The 20,638-nt window shown below is 47.3% G+C and overlaps 1 protein-coding gene across 6 annotated transcripts in view; it reads right to left on the bottom strand.

The window, feature by feature from the left end:
• HGSNAT (heparan-alpha-glucosaminide N-acetyltransferase) overlaps positions 1-15,601 on the bottom strand; it is a 76,309-nt gene extending 60,708 nt beyond the window's left edge. For 4 of the 6 annotated variants that reach the window (XR_005885284.1, XM_040994194.1, XM_040994198.1 and 1 more), the window contains exons 1-6: positions 10,960-12,012; positions 8,487-8,623; positions 8,163-8,284; positions 5,379-5,448; positions 1,704-1,862; positions 951-1,020 (exon numbers count right to left, since the gene is read on the bottom strand). Coding sequence is in view for 5 of the 6 variants with exons in the window: in XM_040994194.1 (XP_040850128.1) it covers positions 951-1,020; positions 1,704-1,862; positions 5,379-5,448; positions 8,163-8,284; positions 8,487-8,623; positions 10,960-11,094 (693 nt within the window). In the remaining variant the exon portion in view is untranslated. Of the gene's footprint in view, positions 1-950; positions 1,021-1,703; positions 1,863-5,378; positions 5,449-8,162; positions 8,285-8,486; positions 8,624-10,959; positions 12,013-15,534 lie in introns of those variants that run through there. The other 2 variants (XM_040994197.1, XM_040994199.1) reach the window with 2 other exon arrangements.
• Between the last annotated feature and the right edge of the window lie 5,037 nt (positions 15,602-20,638).

Genomic DNA, 20,638 nt, shown 5'->3' with positions numbered 1-20,638 from the left:
GACAGCAGATGATGACCCAAGTTCCTGGACCGCCTCCCATCCATGTGGGAAACCCAGATGGAATTCCCAGCTCTTGGCTGAGGTCTGATCCAGATATGGCTGTTGTAGCCATTTGAAAAATGAAAAAGCAATAAAGGATCTTTTTCTCTCCTCTCTCTCTCTCCTTCCCACTGTTTCTCTTTCAAATAAATAAATCATTTGTAAAAGATTTATTTTTATTGTAAAGGCAGGGTTACAGAAAGAGAAGGAGAGACAGAGAGATCGTCCATCCACTGGTTCATTCCCCAAACGGCTGCAATGATGAGAGCTGGGCTGGTCCAACACTAGGAGCCAGGAGCTTCTTCCAGGTCTTCCATGTGGGAGCAGCGCCCCAAGGACTTAGGCCATCTTCCTCTGCATTCCCATGCAAGAAGCAGAGAGCTGGATCAGAAACAAAGTAGCCGGGACCTGAAGAGGTGCCCTTTTGGAATACCAACACTGCAGGTAAAGGCTCAGGTCCCCACAACTCATTCTTTGCAAAGATATTAACAGTGTACAAACCTAAAAAATTTTTTCTTAACAGTTTTTCACTTAATCATTTTTTTGGGCATTTGCAGAGCTGACCAGCAGCCACGCAAGAAACAAAGCAAAGCACTGATTTATACTTAAGTTCATCAAGTACAAGCATACAGAGAAACAAGGATATCCATAGTTAATAAACTTACTACCATCAGCAATTATACACTGAGTGTTGATGCTGTTCATTTTAATCTGGGAAGTCTCTATTGGACTGGTACAACAATACTGCTCGCAGAGTCATCAGACATCAGAAGAGGATGCAGAAGGAAAGACCCACCTCCTGCTATGCACGCCATTTATCAAACCAGTTAAAAATAATTATTAAAAAGAAATGGCAAATTCTAGATTTAGGAAATCACCCAGGCAACACACAATGAACTCTAATGACTCACAGAATTGATGAGGCGATCAGTCTCTCGAGAACTCATAGCTTTAGAAATCCAATCATTAAAGTCATCCAAGCTGTCAGGAAATAAAAACTTCAGTTATTTTAGCTTCTTTCTTTCTACTCTTTATTCCAGAGAGACAGAGATCTCCAATCTGCTGGTTCACTTTCCAGGAGCTGAGAACTCCACCCAGGTCTCCCACATAGGTGTCAGTTACATCAAGCATCACCTGCTGCTTCCCCGAGTCTACACCAGCAGGGAACTGGAGTCGAATGGGAGTCGGGAGCAGAGCCAGGAGTTGAACTGGGCTCTCCAAGGGCATGTGCAGGCACCCCAAACAGCATCTTTAACCACTACACCAGTCACCTACCCCCGGTTAATTCATTTTCTTCCACAGACTTTTCCTAACGATTAGATGTCAAACTGAAAGAAACTGATTTCAGGTTCCCTTTCTATATTAGTCAAGGAATGAAATGCTTAACAAGTAACCAGCAAAGAACAGAAATCAAAGTTTATAATAGCAGAACCTAGAAATGTCAAACCCTTACAGCATATTTTCCCTCAGCAATAAAAAAGGAATTGGGGATGGGAGGGCGGGGCCTGGCCATAGTGGGGAAAGCCAGTGACTAGCATCCCACAAAGGCACTAGTTCAAGTCCCGGCTGTTCTACTTACAACTCGCTACTACTTACATGCTTCCTGCTAATACATCTAAGAAAGCAGTGGAACACGGTCCAAGCGATCGGGCCCCTGAACTCACATGGGAGACGCAAGAGAAGCTCCTGGTTCCTGGCTCTGCATCAGCTCAGCTCCGTCTGTGGCAGCCATATGGGGAGTGAACCAGTGGGTGGATGATGTCTCTGCATATGTACCTCCCTTTGTCACTCTGTAATACTGCCTTACAAGTAAACAAGGAAGACTTAAGAAAAAGAGAGAGAGAGAGGAATGAGGAATAAGCATGGAGTCTTCATTAAAGGACTATGAAATATAAACGAAATAACTGTCCCTGTTGCTGAGAGTCTTATCAATAACGCAATTAAAATAGCCAAAAGCTGGAAATAATCAAAATCATTCAACATAATAATCACACGGGATAGGACAGCTGTGCGACAGGATAGACATAACTATGAAACTGTCAAGAATGTGGATTCTGTTCACACAAAGATAAACTATAAAAAAAGAAATCTATATTATACTAAATAGGAGTGCTTGCATTCATACAAAGTCTGAAAGCAGCTGTGCAGTGGACCAAACAGCTGATGTTACTGTACCTAACTTTTTTTTTTTAATTTCACAGGAAGCGAGACACAGAGATCAATCTTTAATCCATTGCTTTCCTCCCAAAATGCCCACAAAAGCCAACAGCCAGGACCGGGCCAAGCTGAAGCAGGAACTGGGTGCTCAATCAGTTGCTGACGGGTACCTCTAGTACTTGAGGTACTCAATTACTGCTGTTCACAGAAGGAACCTAGAACTGGGGAGCAGAGCCAGGACTCAGCATCGAAAGTGGGCATCCCAGGGAACTCCCCTAACTGCCCTGCCAGTCCTCCACATGCTCCCCTCTGTTCACGGCTGATTTAAGTCCAAAACATATCCAAACGTCATTAAGCATATTTTACATTGTTTAACAAAAGATACATACCTTAATTGGCTTATCGTTAAAATACAATGTCTAGTTGGTTAAAAAAAAAGTCTTTCAGAAAGTTTCCCTACTTGGGGGGGAAAAAAAAAAAAAACGACCTATGTTTTGCATTAACTTAACTTTCTCCATTTGGGGGAGGCACCATCATGACACCAATGTTAAGAAATCATTAGGTCAGGCCACAGTGCCCTAGTGGCTAAAGTTCTAGCCTTGCATGTGCTGGGATCCCATATGAGCGCCAGTTCTTGTCCCGCCAGCTCCTCATCCAGCTCCTTGCTTGTAGCCTAGGAAAGCAGTAGAGGATGGCCCAAAGCCTTGGGCCCCTGCATCTGCATGGGAGACACAGAGGAAGCTCCTGGCTCCTGGTTTTGGATCGGCGCAGCACCAGCCGTTGCGGCCACTTGGAGAATGAGTCAGTGGATGGAGGATCCTTCTGTTTTTGTTTTCCTCCTTTCTGTATATCTGACTTTCCAATTAAAAAATAAAGAAATCTTTAAAAAAAAGACACCAATAGGTTGAGGCATGCATGGTGGCCTAGCAAGCTAATTCTCCCTCTGTATCACTAGATTCCCCTGTGGGTACGAATTTGAGTCCTAGCTGCTCCATTTCCCATCCAGCTCCCTGCCTGTGGCCTGGGGAAAGCAGTAGAGCATGGCTCAAGTTCTTGGGCCCCTGTACCCAGGTGGAAGACCCAGAAGAAACTCCTGGTTCGTGGCTCCTGGCTCAGCTCTAGCCATTGTGGCCATCTGGGGAGTGAACCAAAGAATGAAGATCTTTGTCTACTCTCTCTCTCTCCTCTCTCTAAGTAAGAATAAACTTAAAAGCTTGAAATACAACAGCTTTGCCACATTTGAATTACTCAATGCATGAAATTACTGTCTTTTTCTGACCTTGAAAAATTTTTAGCATCACAGAAAAGAAACTGGTATGAAGAACTTACATCAATCAGCTCCTACAAGTCTCTACACATAGCCAATCTTCTTTCCCTATCTCCCATCACTGTCCCTCTTCTTGTCTTGCATTGAAAATCCTAGGCATCATATCATTTCATGTATGAGCAAACACATGGTACCTATCCCGAAAGATATACACTACCTTTAGTATATCTTTATTTCTAAGCATAATCAGAATTCCTTCATAACATTTGAAATGCTAATAACAACTCCTAAGTATCATGTGAACAGCTCAATTTCCCTGTCTCATAAGCTTGCCATAGTTGAGTAATTCAAATCAGCACCCAAACACAATCCATACATCTAACGTCCACATTTGCCATTTCTCTTTCTTCCCCAAACTCATTTCCCTTTTAGTCAGCAATGGCAATGTGACTATCACGTGAAAACAGGAAAACCTAAAGAAGATAAAAACAGAAGTTGAGATATGAGAAAATGAAGCAAGACAAAAACAAATGTTTGCCTCCGTGTACATGCCTGCGCTTCAAGTAAGAAGGATACAGATTTTTCTACCCTTTTGCTGTTCCTGGTTATTTTCTCCTTCAGACTAACCTAACTTTCCTGGGTTTTCAGAAATGAAAATCGTCACTCCTAAATGAGGCAAATACTCCTCCAAAGATCCAGGCCATGAAAGACTGGCCTGAAAGACCAAGAAAGGCTAAGGAACCGTACCACCAGACTACAGGGGATAAAGATCTGACAACACAAGACCATGTAGGACCCTGCCCTGACACACAGTGAGCCATGCCTATCAGGAATTTCTAGCAAGGAATGAGGCCAGCCATAGCATTAGACAAGCAACTTTTTTGTGAGAAGCACTTTCAATCACATAGTGGGGCAAGGCCAATTTCCTTGCTAGTGCTATTTCTTAGTAGTTAATACCTTTAAAAAGGAACACGGTAAATCCATCCATATGGACAGTACAAAGGGAAGCACATAACACACTGGACAAGTACCCAAATCTTATCAAGGGGGCCAGTGCGACAGCTCAGTGGCTAAATCCTCACCTTGCATGCACCAGTATCCCATATGAGCGCCAACTTGTGTCCCAGCTATTCTATTTCCCATCCAGCTCCCTGCTAGTGGCTTAGGAAAGCAGTCGAGGATGGCCCAAGGCCTTGGGACCCTGCACCTGCGTGGGAGACCCAGAAGAAGCTCCTGTCTTCAGATTGGCTCAGCTCTGGCCATGATGGCCACTTGTGGAGTGAACCAGCATGTGGAAGATCTTTCTGTCTCTCTCCTCTGAAAAGCTGACTTTTCAACAACAACAAAAATAAATAAATAAAATAAAATTTAAAAAAAGCTTGACAAGCAAGACTAGTAGAGTCTTGTGTCCACGCCAGACTGCAACTGTGTGCCAGTGCAGAGCCCGGGAGGAAGTGGTCAGATTCCTGCCAAGCTGAACTGAGCTCCCAGCACCTGCTTCAGCTAGCCCAGCCCAGGCATTTAGGAGACTGAACCAGCATTTCCTTCTTCTATCTCTGTGCTACTCAAACAAATATATAAAAATCTTTAAAGCATCATAAGCGACTTGTACTAGCTCAGGGCTAGGACATGAGATCTTTTAGGTAATAATTAGTTTTCAAGCATTTGATTCATTTTCAGCCACAGAGAAGGCAAAAACGTGCTAGAATCTTGGCTGTTATTTCCCTGAAGTCAGAAGTCTTCATCTACACTAACTCTCCAATGCCCAGAACTGGATCAAACATAGCAGACTCCAAAATATTCAGTTCATCAAGGGCTAATGCTCACTAGAGGGGCCAATCTACCATTCTAAACATATAACTGCAATGCAACTATGTTCTCCCCTCCTCAATTCTGTCTTTCCCTAACAACTTACCTTAACAACAGCCTTAGGAGGCACACTGCAATGATGAGGGACAGACCAATAAGGAATGCAACAGTCACAGCTGTGAAGAGAAAAAAACCATTATCACCAAAAAATGTTATAATAAGCACCACAGTTGTCATATCATTACACTGAATCTGAAATGGGAAAGGAAACAAAAAAAAATAATAATAAAAACTCCACTTTCTGATGCTAAATTTCTTACAAATAATTGAGAATCTTAAGAATGAAATATTCTTTTTTTTTTTTTTTGACTCATTTAAGAAAGGGAGATCTACAGAAAAGAGAGACAAAGAAAGATCTTCATCTACTGGTTCACGCCCCAAATGGCCACAATGACCAAAGCTGTGCTGATCAGAAGCCAAGAGCCCCTTCCGGGTCTCCCATGTGGTTGCAGGGTCCCAAGGCTTTGAGCCATTCTTTGCTGCCTTCCCAGACTACAAGCAGGGAACTGGAAAGGAAGTAGAGCCACCGGGACACAACCCAGCATCCATATGGGATTCGGGCACTTGAAGAGGAAGGATTAACCAGTTGAGAAATTGTGCCAGCTGCAAGTATTGTTTCCTTTATGAAAGGAACAATACACAAAATATAGAGAATTTTAAAATAAACCTACATATTTCCACCTGGAATTATCATATTGTCACTTTGGCTTCATCTTATTACTAACCTCCCCACACCTTTTCTGGTTCAAGAATTTTAAAAGAGATAACACACACTGCATCATTTCATCACTCCGTACTTCAGTACACTTTTTATATGGACCTTGTAACAGGATTCTGCATTCAGTGTCGTCTGCTGACACAACGTGCCGGGATTTACACAAAACGTCACTTCCCCAGTGTCCCACTCAAGCCACACAAAACCCCTACCAAGACACACCAATCCAGTCTGAAGGACAGTTTACAATAACCAGACAACACTCTTCAGAACTGTCAGGGCAAGGAAGACGGAGGAAGACCAAACAGTTGTCCTCCAGGACAGGAGATGAGCATCAGACAAGGCAAAGCAGTGTGGGCTCCCAGACTGCAACCTAAGCCAGGAAAAGGACACTGGAGCCATTAGAAAAGTCAAGTTTCCTCCTTAACCCAAGGAGCCCTCTGCACTGTCAGTCTGAACCAAATAGGAAACACCACACCCCAATGCTAGCACAAGGAAGGATGCTGGCAAAGACAGAAGACAGACAGTACCTCTACACAAGCTGGGGAACGACACCCACCATCTGCATTTGGGAAAGTCCCACCATCAGCCTTGGTTAAGACTTCTGTGACTGGAGATTGAACGTTTGTCAGGGCCCAAAGTCATGGCTCACCAACACCAGAGGGAAGACAGGTAATTGGACTCTACTCAGCTTCCATAACTGGAGGCTTAACTTTCTAGTCAAGAGGCTATCAAGAAGCCAATGCGATCACCCAGTTGGCTAACCTTTGCCTTGGAGCACCAGTATCCTATATGGGCATTGGTTCAGAAGAAACCAATAGGCCTGGCGCGGTGGCGCAGTGGTTAAGGTCCTCGCCTTGCACGCCCGGGATCCCATATGGGCACCAGTGCTAATCCCGGCGGCCCTGCTTCCCATCCAGCTCCCTGCCTGTGGCCCAGGAAAGCAGTCGAGGATGGCCCGAAGCTTTGGGACCCTGCACCCATGTGGGAGACCCAGAAGAGGCTCCTGGCTTCGGATCGGCATAGCATCGACCGTTGCACTCACTTGGGGAGTGAATCATTGGACGGAAGATCTTCCTCTCTGTATATCCGCCTTTCCAATAAAAATAAAATAAATCTTAAAAAAAAAAAAAGAAGAAGAAGAAACCAATGGCTTCAGATCAGCTCAGCTTTGGCCAATGAAACCATTTGGAAAGCAAATCAGTGGAAGGAAGATATTTTTGTCTCTCCTCTCTGTAAATTTGCCTTTCCAATAAAAATTTAAAAAAAAAAAAAAGCTACCAAAGTAGCCACAGTTCAATCCCTTATTTACATTCCCAACAGTTTCGATTGGCAAGAAACCAATCAAAACCATCCCTTTTCAATACCTTATTTAAATCTCTCCCACACAGCAGGGAGAGTTCCCCATAGAAAAACCTCAGGCCAGGCTTTTTTAGGAACCCTTTTGGCTGTGGAGGCTCTCATTTGACCCTTTCTTGTCCCTGTGCCTAAATTGTTATGGACATGAGGCAACAGCCCCACAGGAAAGTCTGACAGAGAAGTATCTGACAGTCAATTGCCCTATTTCTGGTTCCCTCCTACTGTATTTAACTTTTCAGCCTTATTTATACATCAAAGTTAAACTTCATAGAGTAAGTATATTATTATACCATCACTAGATTGGACAGATAACCTATAGTCCAGATGCTAAACTACAGGGTGATCATGGGTGGAGTGTTTCACTTTACCAGTACACTTAAAAACCAATACCTCTGGGACCTCAGTGGCTGGGGTTCTTGCCTTGCATGTGCCAGGATCCCATACACGCACCTGTTCATGCCCCGGCTACTCTACTTCCCATCCAGCTCCCTGCTTGTGGCCTGGGAAATCAGTAGAGGATGGCCCAAAACCTTGGGATCCTGCACCCATGTGAGACACCAGGAAGTAGCTCCTGGCTTCAGATCGGCTCAACTCTGGCCATTGCAGCCACTTGGGAAGTAAACCAGTAGATGGAAAATCTTTCTGTCTTTCCTCCATATAAATCTGCCTTTCCAATGAAAATAAGCAAATCTTTAAAAAAAAAAAAAAAGTCTGAAAATGCCAATTTGAAAAGATCCACACAGAGCTTATACATACGAAGGTTACTGTCCACTGGGTTCTCATTGATGACCACGTCACATGCAATTCCGCTGCTCCCGTTAAGGTTCCTCCTCACCAAGACAGAATAGTTTCCAAATTCCCCAAACCTGTATTCCAGCCTGTGAAGATTGGGAACAATAAACAGTTACATCCAGAATCACGGAGTTGGACGTGCTGTTCTGAAGGCAGACAGGCACTTCCGCACACAGGTCAGGAAAGCCCAGAAAAGCCTCTCCAAGGATGGAACACTAAGAGCGAACAGGACAGAAGACAGAGACGGCGTGCAGAGGTCACGCAGAGCACATCAAAGCTGCCACCCACCTACAGACTTCCTTCTCTGCTCGGGAATCATTCAGCTGCAGGACCGACCCATGCTGGCTGCTGATAGGGACAGCGGCAATGCTGGCTGGCCCCGGTTTTTCACTCTGAGGAACATTGACCAGAAGCTCAAACAAGCACTACGAAATAAAAAAGCAAAACAGGCAACAAGTGAGGAGTTTCTGTAAAACTCTAAGGATCGTTGCAGAACACAATATCCAAATGCTGAGCAACAAGTGACTTTGAACTTTTAATGTAAAAAGTTCCATTTAGATGAAACATATCAGGCCCGGTGCGGTGGCCTAGCAGCTAAAGTCCTCCCCTTGAATGCATCAGGATCCCATATGGTTGCCGATTATAATCCCGGCCGTTGCACTTCCCATCCAGCTCCCTGCTTGTGGCCTGGGAAGGCAGTCAAGAATGACCCAAAGCCTTGGGACCCTGCACCCTCCAGGTGTGGGAGACCTGGAGGAAGCTCCTGGCTCCTGGCTTCGAATCGGCATAGCATCAGCCGTTGCGCTCACTTGGGGAGTGAATCATCAGACAGAAGATCTTCCTCTCTGTCTCTCCTCTTCTCTGTATATCCACCTTTCCAATAAAAATAATAAATAAATCTTAAAAAAAAAAAAAACAGATGAAACATATCTACTAGCTGTTACTCAATGACCATGTTGCTATGGATGCCAGCACTGCAGACAGACACTTAACCTCTATGCCACAGTGCCAGCCTCCCCCAGTTCCAACTTTCTGGTAATTCACACCTTAGGAGGCAGCAAATGATGGGTCAAATAGTTGGGTCCCTGGCACCCCCATAGAATGTCCTGGTTCCAGGTCTTTCACTTGGGCCACCCTCCATTGTTTTCCCAGGTGCATCAGCAGGAGGCTATATCAGAAGTGAAGTAGCTGGGACTCAAGTCGGCCACCATACGGATGCTGGCACGAGAGGCAGCACCACGGTGATGTAACTGTGGCTTTGCAATGCGCCTTATCCGACGCAGTACATCTCCATGTGGCCCATTCTCCTTTGGATCCTCTTGCTCATTTACTCTTTCATGAATTTTGGACTTATTTTTGCAGATTTTATAAAGCACCCATTAGTACCTTAGCAGTAATGAAGTTAAATGTATAAATCAATTTGAGAAGTGCCACTATGTTTCCTATATTACTTTTCATATCAGAGTGTACTATGCATTTCTCTATTCAACCTATATCCTTCCCATTATAATTTGGATGTGATATCTACAGATTCCTCGAGAAAAAATATGAAACTACCATGATCTTTCATTATTCCATCTGACAGAATACAATTTAACATTTCTTTATAAAGGTTTATTTATTTTTATTGGAAAGTCAGATTTACAGAGAGAAGGAAAACAGAAAGATCTTCCATCCACTGGTTCACACCCATGTGGCCACAACAGCCGAAGCTGAGCCCATCAGAAATCAGGATCTCCTTCCGGGTCTCCCACACAGGTGTAGGGTCCTAAGGGTTTGGGCTGTCCTCTACTGCCTTCCCAGGCCACAGGCAGGGAGCTGGAAGGGAAGTGGAGCAGCCGAAATACAAACCAATGCCCATAAGGGATCCCAGAGCATGCAATGCTAGGACTTTAGCCACTAGGCTACGGCACTGGACCCAGATTTAATATTTCTGCATCCATATTACCAGATTTTAACATCCTGCAGGACAACTCTGGTAAGTCACCTTTTTCTGTTGTTCCTAACAAATACAGAGTTAGTTTCTAGAAGTTCTGGCTGCTCCACTTTCCATCCAAGCCCTGCTAATGCACCTGGGAACAGCAGAAGATAATCCAAGTAACTGGGCCTCTGTGCTCCCATGGGAGACAAAGAGGCCCCTGGTCCCTGGTTTGGGCATGGCCCTGCCGTAGCCATTTTGGCCTTTCAGGGAGTAATCCAGGAGATGTCAGATTTGTCTCTTCCTTTCTCTGTGTGACTCCACCCTTCAAATTAATAAACCTTAAAAAAAAAATGATGAGTGGGCCCAGCGTGATGGCGCAGAGGTTAAGGCCCTCGCCTTGCACGCCCGGGATCCCATATGGGCGCCGGTTCTAATCCCGGAAGCCCCGCTTCCCTTCCAGCTCCCTGCCTGTGGCCCGGGAAAGCAGTCGAGACCCAGAAGGGGCTCCTGGCTTCGGATCGGCATAGCATTGACCGTTGCACTCACTTGGGGAGTAAATCATTGGACGGAAGATCTTCCTCTCTGTCTCTCCTCTCTGTATAGCCGCCTTTCCAATAAAAATAAAAAAATAAATCTTACAAAAAAAAAGACGAGTAAGGAATGATAGAAGTGTATGCAATCCACTGCCATACAATTCTCCTCTGAATATATTTCTTCTGATTCTTCATTAGCCCATTTGTTTCCTTCCCTATCAGCTGGAATTAGCACGTGTCAGGCTTTGGCTATGAAAACGAACAAACCCCAAGGCAATAAAAAGGTGAATAAGAACACGAGACATACATGGTAGCAGCGTTCGGATTTCCAGTACACAGCCAGGTGGGTCCCAGGAAGCTCATTATGGATGAGCAGCAGAGCCTGATCCATCTTCAGCTCCCTAGGCTTCTTTTTGTCTAAATCTGGTAAGAATGAATACATTAAAGAGTGTAAAAAATCCAAACAGAATAACAAGATATTGAAGGATGTGTAAGACGCAAGCACACTGCCGGTCCTTGTCAGAGACCTGCACCTGGCTTCCGGGTGGCTCCAACCTACCTCTTCATGCACAGGAACACATGTGGGTATATATACGTGCAGAGAGCACCCTTACACACACAAGTGAGGACTCCGTCAACACATTCACACCCACTGTGCAAAAGCACTGAGTGCGGAACCTAAATTCACCATGCTAAGATGTGACAAGCACACAAGTTAGGACTTCCCATACAATGATGACAACGCCCTCAGCTAGTCCTTCCCTCCATTTTACAATCCAGTAAAGGCTCACAAGCACAAGTTAAACTTCGCAGGCAACAGAGTCCCTTGCTGAAATCAATGATCTGAACCCAATCCAGCAGATTCCAAAGCCAAAACTCAGAGTCCGAATTCCACTCAGAAAATCAACTGTGAGCACAGCCTGAGTTGCAGTGGCAATGAAGAACTTTCATTAGCAGGACCCCAGGACGATTTGGTGTTTCCCGTGCCCCGCCACTTTATCTGGGAGTTTGGTTGCCAAGGCAGGTTTTGAGAAGGATAACAAGACAAGCAGCAGCCTCCATGGGCAGCGCGTGGAGACCCAGCGTCGCTCTCTTCACACTGCACACAGACCTCCAGTGTATCAGATGGCATTCTCAGGGTCACAAAATGTCTGCCAATTGGTTAGGGAAACAGCTGTTGCCTCGAGTTAAAGCAAAATGCTTTATTTAAAACAAGTGGTCCCCTAATACTGATCTCATATGACAGAAAAGTTGATTCAGTCTCTGGCTTTCAGGCTAAAGAACACAAAGGACCTCGGTGCGGTAGCCTAGTGGCTAAAGTCCTCACTTTCCAAGGCCCAGGACCCCATATAGGTACATGTCAGTTCGTATCCCAGATGTCCCACCTCCCTTCCAGCTCCCTGCTTGTGGTCTGGGAACGTAGCCAAGGAAGGCCCAAAGCCTTGGGACCCTACACCCACATGGGAGACTGCGAAGATGCTCCTGGCTTCTCATGGGCTCAGCTTCAGCTATTGCAAGTCATCTGCGGGAGTGAACCAGCGGACAGAATTTCTATCTCTCTATGTCTGTCTTTCAAATAAAAATAAATTAGGCCTGGCACAGTAGCATAGTGGTTAAATCCTTACCTTGCACACACCAGTATCCCATATGGGTGAGAGTTAGTGTCCTGGCTGCTCCACTTCCCATCTAGCTCCATGTTTGTGGCCTGGGAAAGCAGTAGAGGACGGCCCAAAGCCTTGGGACCCTGCACCTGCATGGGAGACCATAAGAAGCTCCTGGCTTCAGATCAGCTACTGCTCCAGCCATTGCAGCCACTTGGGGAGTGAACCAGCTGATGGACGATCTTTCTATCTCTTGTTCTCTATGTAAATCTGACTTTCCAATAAAAAATTTTTAAAAATGAAAAAAAAAAGAAAAAGAAACCTCTGAAAAGAAATAAAGAAACCTGCCACTTAGCTAGGATGGCTGGCTCGTTGTCTCTAGGAAACCCATGTGTGATAACGCCCAAGACCAGCTGCACAGCTTGCAGGTAACTGAGTGCTCCTTGAAGCTGTCCTGAAGTCGCCTCGTAAGTCTACGTGCCTGAGATAAGGTGTGAGCTTCCCTTGCTAGTAAAGACTACAAAACCTGGGAAACAATGGATCAGGGACTGACTCTCAGATCCACACCCGTAAATACAGGGGTCTTTCCTCCGGAGTGCCCAGTGCCGCCTGGCTGCTGGGGCATCCTGTCTGTAATAACCTCAATGATTAAGGAATCCTTCACTTGGGCTAAAGTTCTCATTCTAGGTTTACCTCAATTTACCTTATCTAGTTCTCAGTGAAGATAAAACAGAGTATGTAACTACTTTTAACTTGAATTTTAGGAAGTTGAGAGTCCAGGCAGACACCGGAAAACTTGAGCAAACTACCTGTGTTTGGAACAACGTATATGAGTTTGCTTTGTAAAATTCAGTCTACATCTTTTCAGTTCAAATTTAGTGTCTACACTGAGATGTTGGATGTGTATAATACATCCTAGATTTCACAGACTTGATAGAAAAAAAAAACAGCAATTATATATTGAAGTGACATCTTGGGTGGGTTAAACCTACTGTTAAAATCAATTGCTCCGTTTTAAAACTTTTAACAGATATGTAAGCAGTATACATTTCAACAGATGCATACATTGTGCAAATTCCGACGCACAGTCACATAACTATGTCCTCAAACGTTCACATCATCTCTTTTTGGCAACAAAAATCCAGAACCCTCTCGTCCAGCTTTTTAAAACATGTAGTTACCTATAGTCACTGCACCATCCGGAGTACCAGAACTTCTTTCACCTAACTAAAACTTAGTACCGATCAATCAAGCTTTCCCATCCCTTCTTCTCCCCTCTCTTCCCATCCGCAGGCAACCACCATCCTACTCTTAAAGCCTATGAGGTCACGTGGTACCTTGTCTATGCTTAGCTCATTTCACACAACACAATGTCCACCAGCTTTAAGCACAAGATTTTGTGCTTTTTAGTGGCCAAACACGTTTCGTCGTGTGCAGGTACCACAATTCCATCTATTCCTCAGGTGAAGGGCACCTGGGACGTGTCCAGGTCTCTGCCAGTGTGAGCAGTAAGTACCGCCCTGTGAGCACAGATGTCTCCTTTAAAGACTGCTGGCGCTTCCTCCGGATACACAGCCACCCAGCAGTAGGAGAGCTTGTTCGTGCAAAAGTCATCTTCACTGCTTGTTACTTTTTGCTAAGGGCCAAGCTCACTGGAGGGGGTGTCATTTCATTGAGCTCTTCATTTACATTTTCCTGAGCACTGGCAGGGGGGAGAGAGGGTGGTGTTCAGATACCCTTTGGCCATTTGTCTTCCTTGCAAAAAGAGATTATTTGTGCACCATGGAGTTGAGTTCTTTATATATCCTGGTTCCTGAGCCCTTTGGTCAGCTACGCGGTTTGCAAACACCCCCCACCCTTCTGCTGTCTTCACTCGTTCCTTTGATTGCCCCTTAGCTATGCCGACAGTGATCAAGATGACCCTGTCTCCCTATTTCTACTTTGGTCCCTGAGCTTTACTGGTCAGATTCTTAATAAATGGACTCTACCTAATTGTTCTTGCAAGTAAAATGTGGTACCCTCAAACTATCTGAAGACAAAGCCCATCTGGGCTTCAGGTGGGCTGCAAAACCTGGCTGTCCCAATTGGAATGGACTGCTTAGGAAACACTAATGTTCTTTCCTGAGTAGGGCTGCTGTCAACAAATCACCTTTCTCCTTAAACAAAACAATGTTAAAAGACACAGAAACAGCACTGGGCCAAGATCTCCCTGACAAGTTGTGACTGGACAGATTATGTAACCCTCTGGAGGTCCCTGCCACTGTACAGCGTCGGGAGGCAGCACCCAAATGTCACTCGCTAAAATGCTTTTTCTACAAGACTGAATTTCACCCGCACAGACACCAGGAGCCAGAACAGGAGACAGGCGAAGATGGGCAGATGACCACCACCTCTCCAGGGGAGCCGACAGGCCCGGCCACAATGACTGAAGGGGCTCCTGACAGAGTCCTGACAGCCCTGGAGTGTCACAAGGGTCCTCCAGGGCTGGGGTGACCTCCTCCTCCTCTTCTTCCCATGGCCTAACGGGAGGAGCTGGACTTCCTGTTTTCCACCATTTCGCCTGGCAAGCTGGGGATGAAGGGGGGTGTCCCCTCCCGTCCCACAGCGCCTCGGAAGCCACCCCACTCTCGGGAGACCACAGCAAAGGTGCTGTGGCCCGGCAGAGCCAAGGAGTGTCCCCTCCACGACCGCGGGCCCGCGAGGCTCAGCCGAGGCTGCGGTTCGTCGCCGGTGCTTGCCAGCCGGCCTCACCCAAAACTTTGTGAAATTCGCCCAAGGCAGTGGGAGGGAAGTTTCTCCAGAAGTGGAACTCCAACCAACGTCCCCGCCGCCACCTCCCACACATAGCGCGATCTCTGCGGAGGCCAGGCGTCCACGCTGCGGCTCGCGGGTTGTACTCCTCCGACCCCCGAGTCGTCGGCCACAAGGGCCTTTGGGGGAAAAGGATGTGGTCCCGGGGGGACCGGAGACGGGGGACGGATGTGCGATCAATCCCAGTCTCTGACTCAGACTCGCGTCTGTGGAGTAAATGGGCTTCCCAATCTAAGGCACCTCGCTATTTCGAGGAAAAGCCACCAGAGGACGCACCAGGCCGTGCCCACGAAAAGCGGCGAAAAGCGCCGAGCCGACCGCGGAGGCCGGGCCCAGGCCCGCGGTCCCGCTCCGACGACACCGCTCCGGGAGTTTTTTTTTTTCCCTCCCTTCTCGTGTGCGAGGAACCGCCGCGCGCCTCGTCCCCGCCAGCCGAGCGCGCCGTGGCGGCGGCGGCGACACGCACTCACCTCGCCCCGGAGAGCCGCCAGGGGCCAGCAGCGCGGCGCTCAGCACCGACGCGGCCAGCAGCAGCAGCGAGCCCAGCGCCCAGCCCGCGCCCCGCGCTCCCGACATGGCGACCCCCGCCGCCTCGGGCGGCCGTGCCTGCCCGGCTGGCTCCTCGGCCGCTGCGCCTCGGATCTCGCGCTGCTCCGTGGCGCACGGCCGCGCGCCCGTCATCGCCTCTCCCCCCCGCTCCACCCGCCTCCCTCGGCCGCCGTCACGGCGGGAGACTCTGCGGGCTCCCGGGGCGGTGCCGGCGGGGATGGGAGGGTCCCAGAGGCGGAGCCTGGCTGCCGCTCCCGACCCTGCCCCCGGGGGAAGCGCCTCGGAGCCCGAGGTTTCCTGCCCGGTGCACCTTGTCTGCGCCCACGGAAACGGAAGCCTCCGGCGGAGAGCAGCTCCTACAGCCCTGGAGCCGTTGCTCCCCAGAGGTTGCAGCGCCACTGGAGCAGCGTTCTGTTCCAGCTCCCGCGCGTTGCAGTCAGGGTCAGCAAGACCACAGGTCCCCGCCCCCAAGACGTTGACCACTCCGAAGCCACCACACACCTTAAATGAGACACCTTGTGTTGCCGCCACTTGGAAAACAGCCGGGCCGGTTCTGTAGCGAAGTCACACGGGCCCGCAGGCCCACTCCTAGCTGTGTACCTGCAGAGACCGACACCCCTCTAACGTATCTGGACAAGAACACTGGCATCGGGATCGTGTATCTACACAACCTCAGAGGTAACCTGCATGGATGTCCGACGGTGACCTCCAGGTAACAGCAGCAGCACTGGAGGTGACCTACAACTTCAGGTTGCCCACAGAGGTGAAATCTCGAACTTAAGGCCCGGGGAGGGAAGGCTTCTGGTGAGGCAGACCATTGTGTTGCTCAGGGACATGTGACGCTATGGTGAGGCACGCTGGATCAGGTAGGTGATGATTGGGGGCAGTAAAGGGGCCGAGTGCATAGAACTACAGCCTCCCAGTGGACTTCAAAGGCACCAGTCGCCTGCCTAAGTGGAGGGAGCAATGAGTAGGCGGGGGCTGCAGCCTGTTATTTTTGGATGTGTGTGAATTATGTGACCGTCTTTTAAGGTCCCACTGCAGTGTGATTAGCACAGTGGTTAGCCCAAGCGGGTGAGTATAACACGTATCAAAGGCATCGTAAACCAGGAGGGCTAGACTGATGTATACAGACTAGGAAAGAAGGAGACGCAGGTGCTGGCTGGCTCAAGGAACTGGAAGAAAGCTCAATGTGACTGGCGTGCAGCTCTGTGCAGCAGGTCGACAGAGAGCAGAGGTGAGGACAGGCTTGTTCCTTAATGCCAGGGGTAACAGGGAAAGCATCGCGACCGTCTCACACTCTTATGTTCAGGCAGAGAAACAGCCCCTATGCCAATGTCAGGAAGATGCCTGGTTATTCCCTTTCCTCTCAGCTCGCCTGCCCAGCTGTTCCAGCTCCCACAAGCAGGGGACCCTGGTGGACAAGAAGCCTGGCAAGGTCCTGTATCCTGCTTCAGTTTTCCTTGGGGCATTCATGCCTGCCTGATGCAATGGTTGCATATTTCTGTGTTCTGTGTATTACTACAGAACAGGAAAAACATGTTTGTCCTTGGGAACAGGCTTATTTCATTAAGTACAATGGTTTTCAGCTGGATCCACGTTGCTGCAAAAGTATTTCATTCTTTTTTGCAGCTGAGTAGTCAGTACTCCATAGTGTTACATACCACATTTTCTTTGTCCAATCATCCATTGGTGGACCTCTGGGTTGATTCCATATTTTAGCTATTGTGAATCGAGCTACAATAAACATAGGTGTAATAACTCAGTTGTATGCTTCTGTTTGGGGTAAATTCCCAGGAGTGGGCTGTCTGGATCATAACAAAAATTAATTTTCAGATTTCCAAGGAATCTCCAAACTGTCCTCCATAATAGTTCATAGAAAAACTCTTCAAAAACAAAGCAAATAACTTCATTTTGGTATTTTTTTTCAGTGACAAGTATGCCATGCTGTTCCTGTTGGTAGCTTCCAGCCAGATACTTCTCGTAGTGGTCAGGTCAATGCTCACTCCTGCCCATAGTCCCTGGAACTTGGTGTCTGACTCACAGCCTCTCCAGGGTCTCACCCTGCACTGATGGAAGGCAGTTTATTCTGGCTGCCCATATGGAGAAATTTTGTGGAGGTTCTTTGCTTGCTTCTTATTTCTGATTTTTTTTTTTTAAGATTTATTTATTTATTGGAAAGTCAGCTATACAGAGAGGAGGAGAGACACAGAGGAAGATCCTCTGTCCAATGATTCACTCCCCAAGTGAGCACAACGGCCGATGCTATGCCGATTCAAAGCCAAGATCCAGGAACTTCTTCCGGGTATCCCACATGGGTGCAGGGTCCCAAAGCTTTGGGCCGTCCTCGACTGCTTTCCCAGGCCACAAGCAGGGAGCTGGATGGGAAGTGGAGCAGCTGGATGGGAAGTGGAGCTGCCAGGATTAGAACCAGCGCCATAGGGGATCCCGGTGCATTCAAGGCGAGGACTTTAGCCGCTAGGCCACACCACCAGGCCCCCTTATTTCTGATTTTTTTGTCCTTATCATTTATACTTATTTCTTTATTGCCATTCTTACTTAGTTTCAAGAGGGTATAAAAGGAAATGTACTCCATCTATTGTGTTTAACCAGGTAAATATAATTTTTAAAGGGTCTTGCTTTAGCAATACTAAATGCCAATTTTTAAAAAGTTTACTTAGCTTTGAAGGAAAGCACCATGCATTTCATGAGGACTAGACATACATACATATTATTTCTTTTCTTTTTTAAGATTTATTTATTAGTGAAAAGGCAGATTTACAGAGAAGACACAGAAAGATCTTCCATCTGCTGGTTCACTCCCCAAATGACAGCAACAGCCAAAGCTGAGCCGATCTGAAGCCAGGAGTCTCTTCTGGGTCTCCCACACAGGTACAGGGTCCTAAGGCTTTGGGCCATCCTCAGCTGCTTTCCCAGGCCACAAGCAGGGAGTTGGATGGGAAGCAGGGCTGCAGGATTAGAACCAGCGCCCATATGGGATCCTGGTACATGCAAAGTGAGGACTTTAGCCACTAGACTACCGTGCCAGGCCCAGGGTTTTAAATTACCTTCATTCACTCGCAGGTTACACACCCCTGGTGATTACTGAAAATGAGCAATGTTGATGACCACAGAGGACCCTTCTAGGGAGAGCTGCAAGAGTTAAGCCTTCTGTCCCCCTCCACCACTGCTCAGTTCCCGTCACAGGTGTGAACAGCAGCACAGGAGAGAACAAACAGTATGATGAAACAACACAGGTGCGGGAGCAGTGGGGGAGCAGTGGGTGCTGGCCAGCAGACGGACAACAGCTCCTCAGCGCCCTCTTCTGAGGGAGCCGTGTGAGCCCTGCAGGCAGGAGCCTCCAGTCTAGGCTTTGGTTAGGACATACTTAGGCTCATGACTTTTGCAGGGTTCTTTATTTTTGTTTGTTTGCTTTTACTTTTTAAAATGCATTTGTAAAGCTCAGAGACAAAGATCCACGAGTTCATTCCCCCAAAATGCCCACAACAGCAGGCCTGTGCCCAGAATTCAGTCCAGGTCTCCCACATGAATGCCAGAGACTCAAGTACTTGAGTCCTGCTGCCTCCAGGTGGTGGGTTAGCATGAAATTGGGATCAGAAGTCAGAGCTGAGACTCAAACTCAGCTCCTCCGATTCGGCACAGTTCTGGTATCCCAAGCTGTGCTTCCATCACAGTGCCTGACACTCAGCCCTGATTTGTGCAGCTGTGCTGGGATTGAACTGTGTCAAAAAACAAGCTAAAAGACTGATCCCTGAAGGCATGGACTTCTTTGGTGTTGGGAACAAGGCAAGGCTCAGCAGAACTGGAAATTGACTCTCACCAAGTTTCTTGTTTTAGAGATTGGCTTTGTCTGAGTCGCAAAGACAGCAGCAGAGCTTGGGTTGTCTCAGAGCAGGAAGGTAGACTCTCCCCAGCCCAGTGTTCTGTACCTGAGCTGGACTGTCAACATTTAAAAAAGGGGCCAGTATGGTGGCATTGCAAGCTAATCCTCCACCCTCTGGTGCCTGCATCCTATATAGGCGCTGGCTCCACTTCCGATCCAGGTCCCTGCTTATGGCCTGGGGAAAGCAATAGAGGATGCCCAGGTCTTTGGACCATTGCACCAACATGGAAGATCCAGAAGAAACTGCTGGCTCCTGGCTTCAGACCAGCCCAGCTCAGACCATTGCAGTCATTTGGGAATGGAACCAGCAGATGAAAGTCTTTCACTATCTCTCCTTCTCTCTCTGTAAAAATCTGCCTTTCAAATAAAAAGATCTTTAAAAAAATTAAAACCAAATAAATCTGAAATGGACAACTTTGTTCTTATATAATACCCAGATCCTACTGGAGGAGGGGAAAAACCCTTTAAACAAGAACTACAATGTGAATGACATCAACTCTTCAGTTCCCATAGTAACTGCCTACATTAAGGGAAAGCATTGCTTGTATAGAGTCGTTTTCCACCAACAGCTTTACTGAGACATAGTTCACATACCAGAAAAGGTGCTCTCTTATTCAATTCAGTCTAATCAACACTCTGACATAGCTGTGCAATCATCACCACTATTTTCTTCCAGAACATATCATCACCATTCATCCAGAAGCAGTCAACTGTTGTTCTTTAAGCCCAGTGCCCTACCAGTTTCTGGCAAACACTAAGCTTTCTGCTTCTGAGTTTCCCTATTCTGGACATCCCATAGAAGTGGAATCACACAGTATGTAGCTCTTATAACTGCTACTTTCACTTACCATGTTCTCAAGGCTCACCATGGGAGCAGGTGTTGTGTCACTGTTGGTAGAACTGCAGCTCAAGCACTCACCACCAACCTCAGTGCTGGCTGGAGTCCTGGCCGCTCTGCTTGCCATCCAGCTTCCTGCTGATGCAGCCTGGGAGGCAGCACATCATGCCATCACCCACACTGGAGACCCAAAGGGAGTTCTTGGCTCCTGGCTTCTTTGAGCAAAGCCCAAACCTGCTTCTTGCAGGCATTTGGGGAATGAACCAGCAGATGAAAAGATCGT

The sequence above is a fragment of the Ochotona curzoniae genome, unplaced genomic scaffold (genome assembly GCF_017591425.1).
Source record: "Ochotona curzoniae isolate NIBS_2020 unplaced genomic scaffold, NIBS_Ocur_1.0 contig_899, whole genome shotgun sequence".
Lineage (NCBI taxonomy): Eukaryota > Metazoa > Chordata > Mammalia > Lagomorpha > Ochotonidae > Ochotona > Ochotona curzoniae.
Note: the sequence above shows the minus strand (reverse complement) of the source record. Positions and strands in the feature narration are given on the sequence as shown.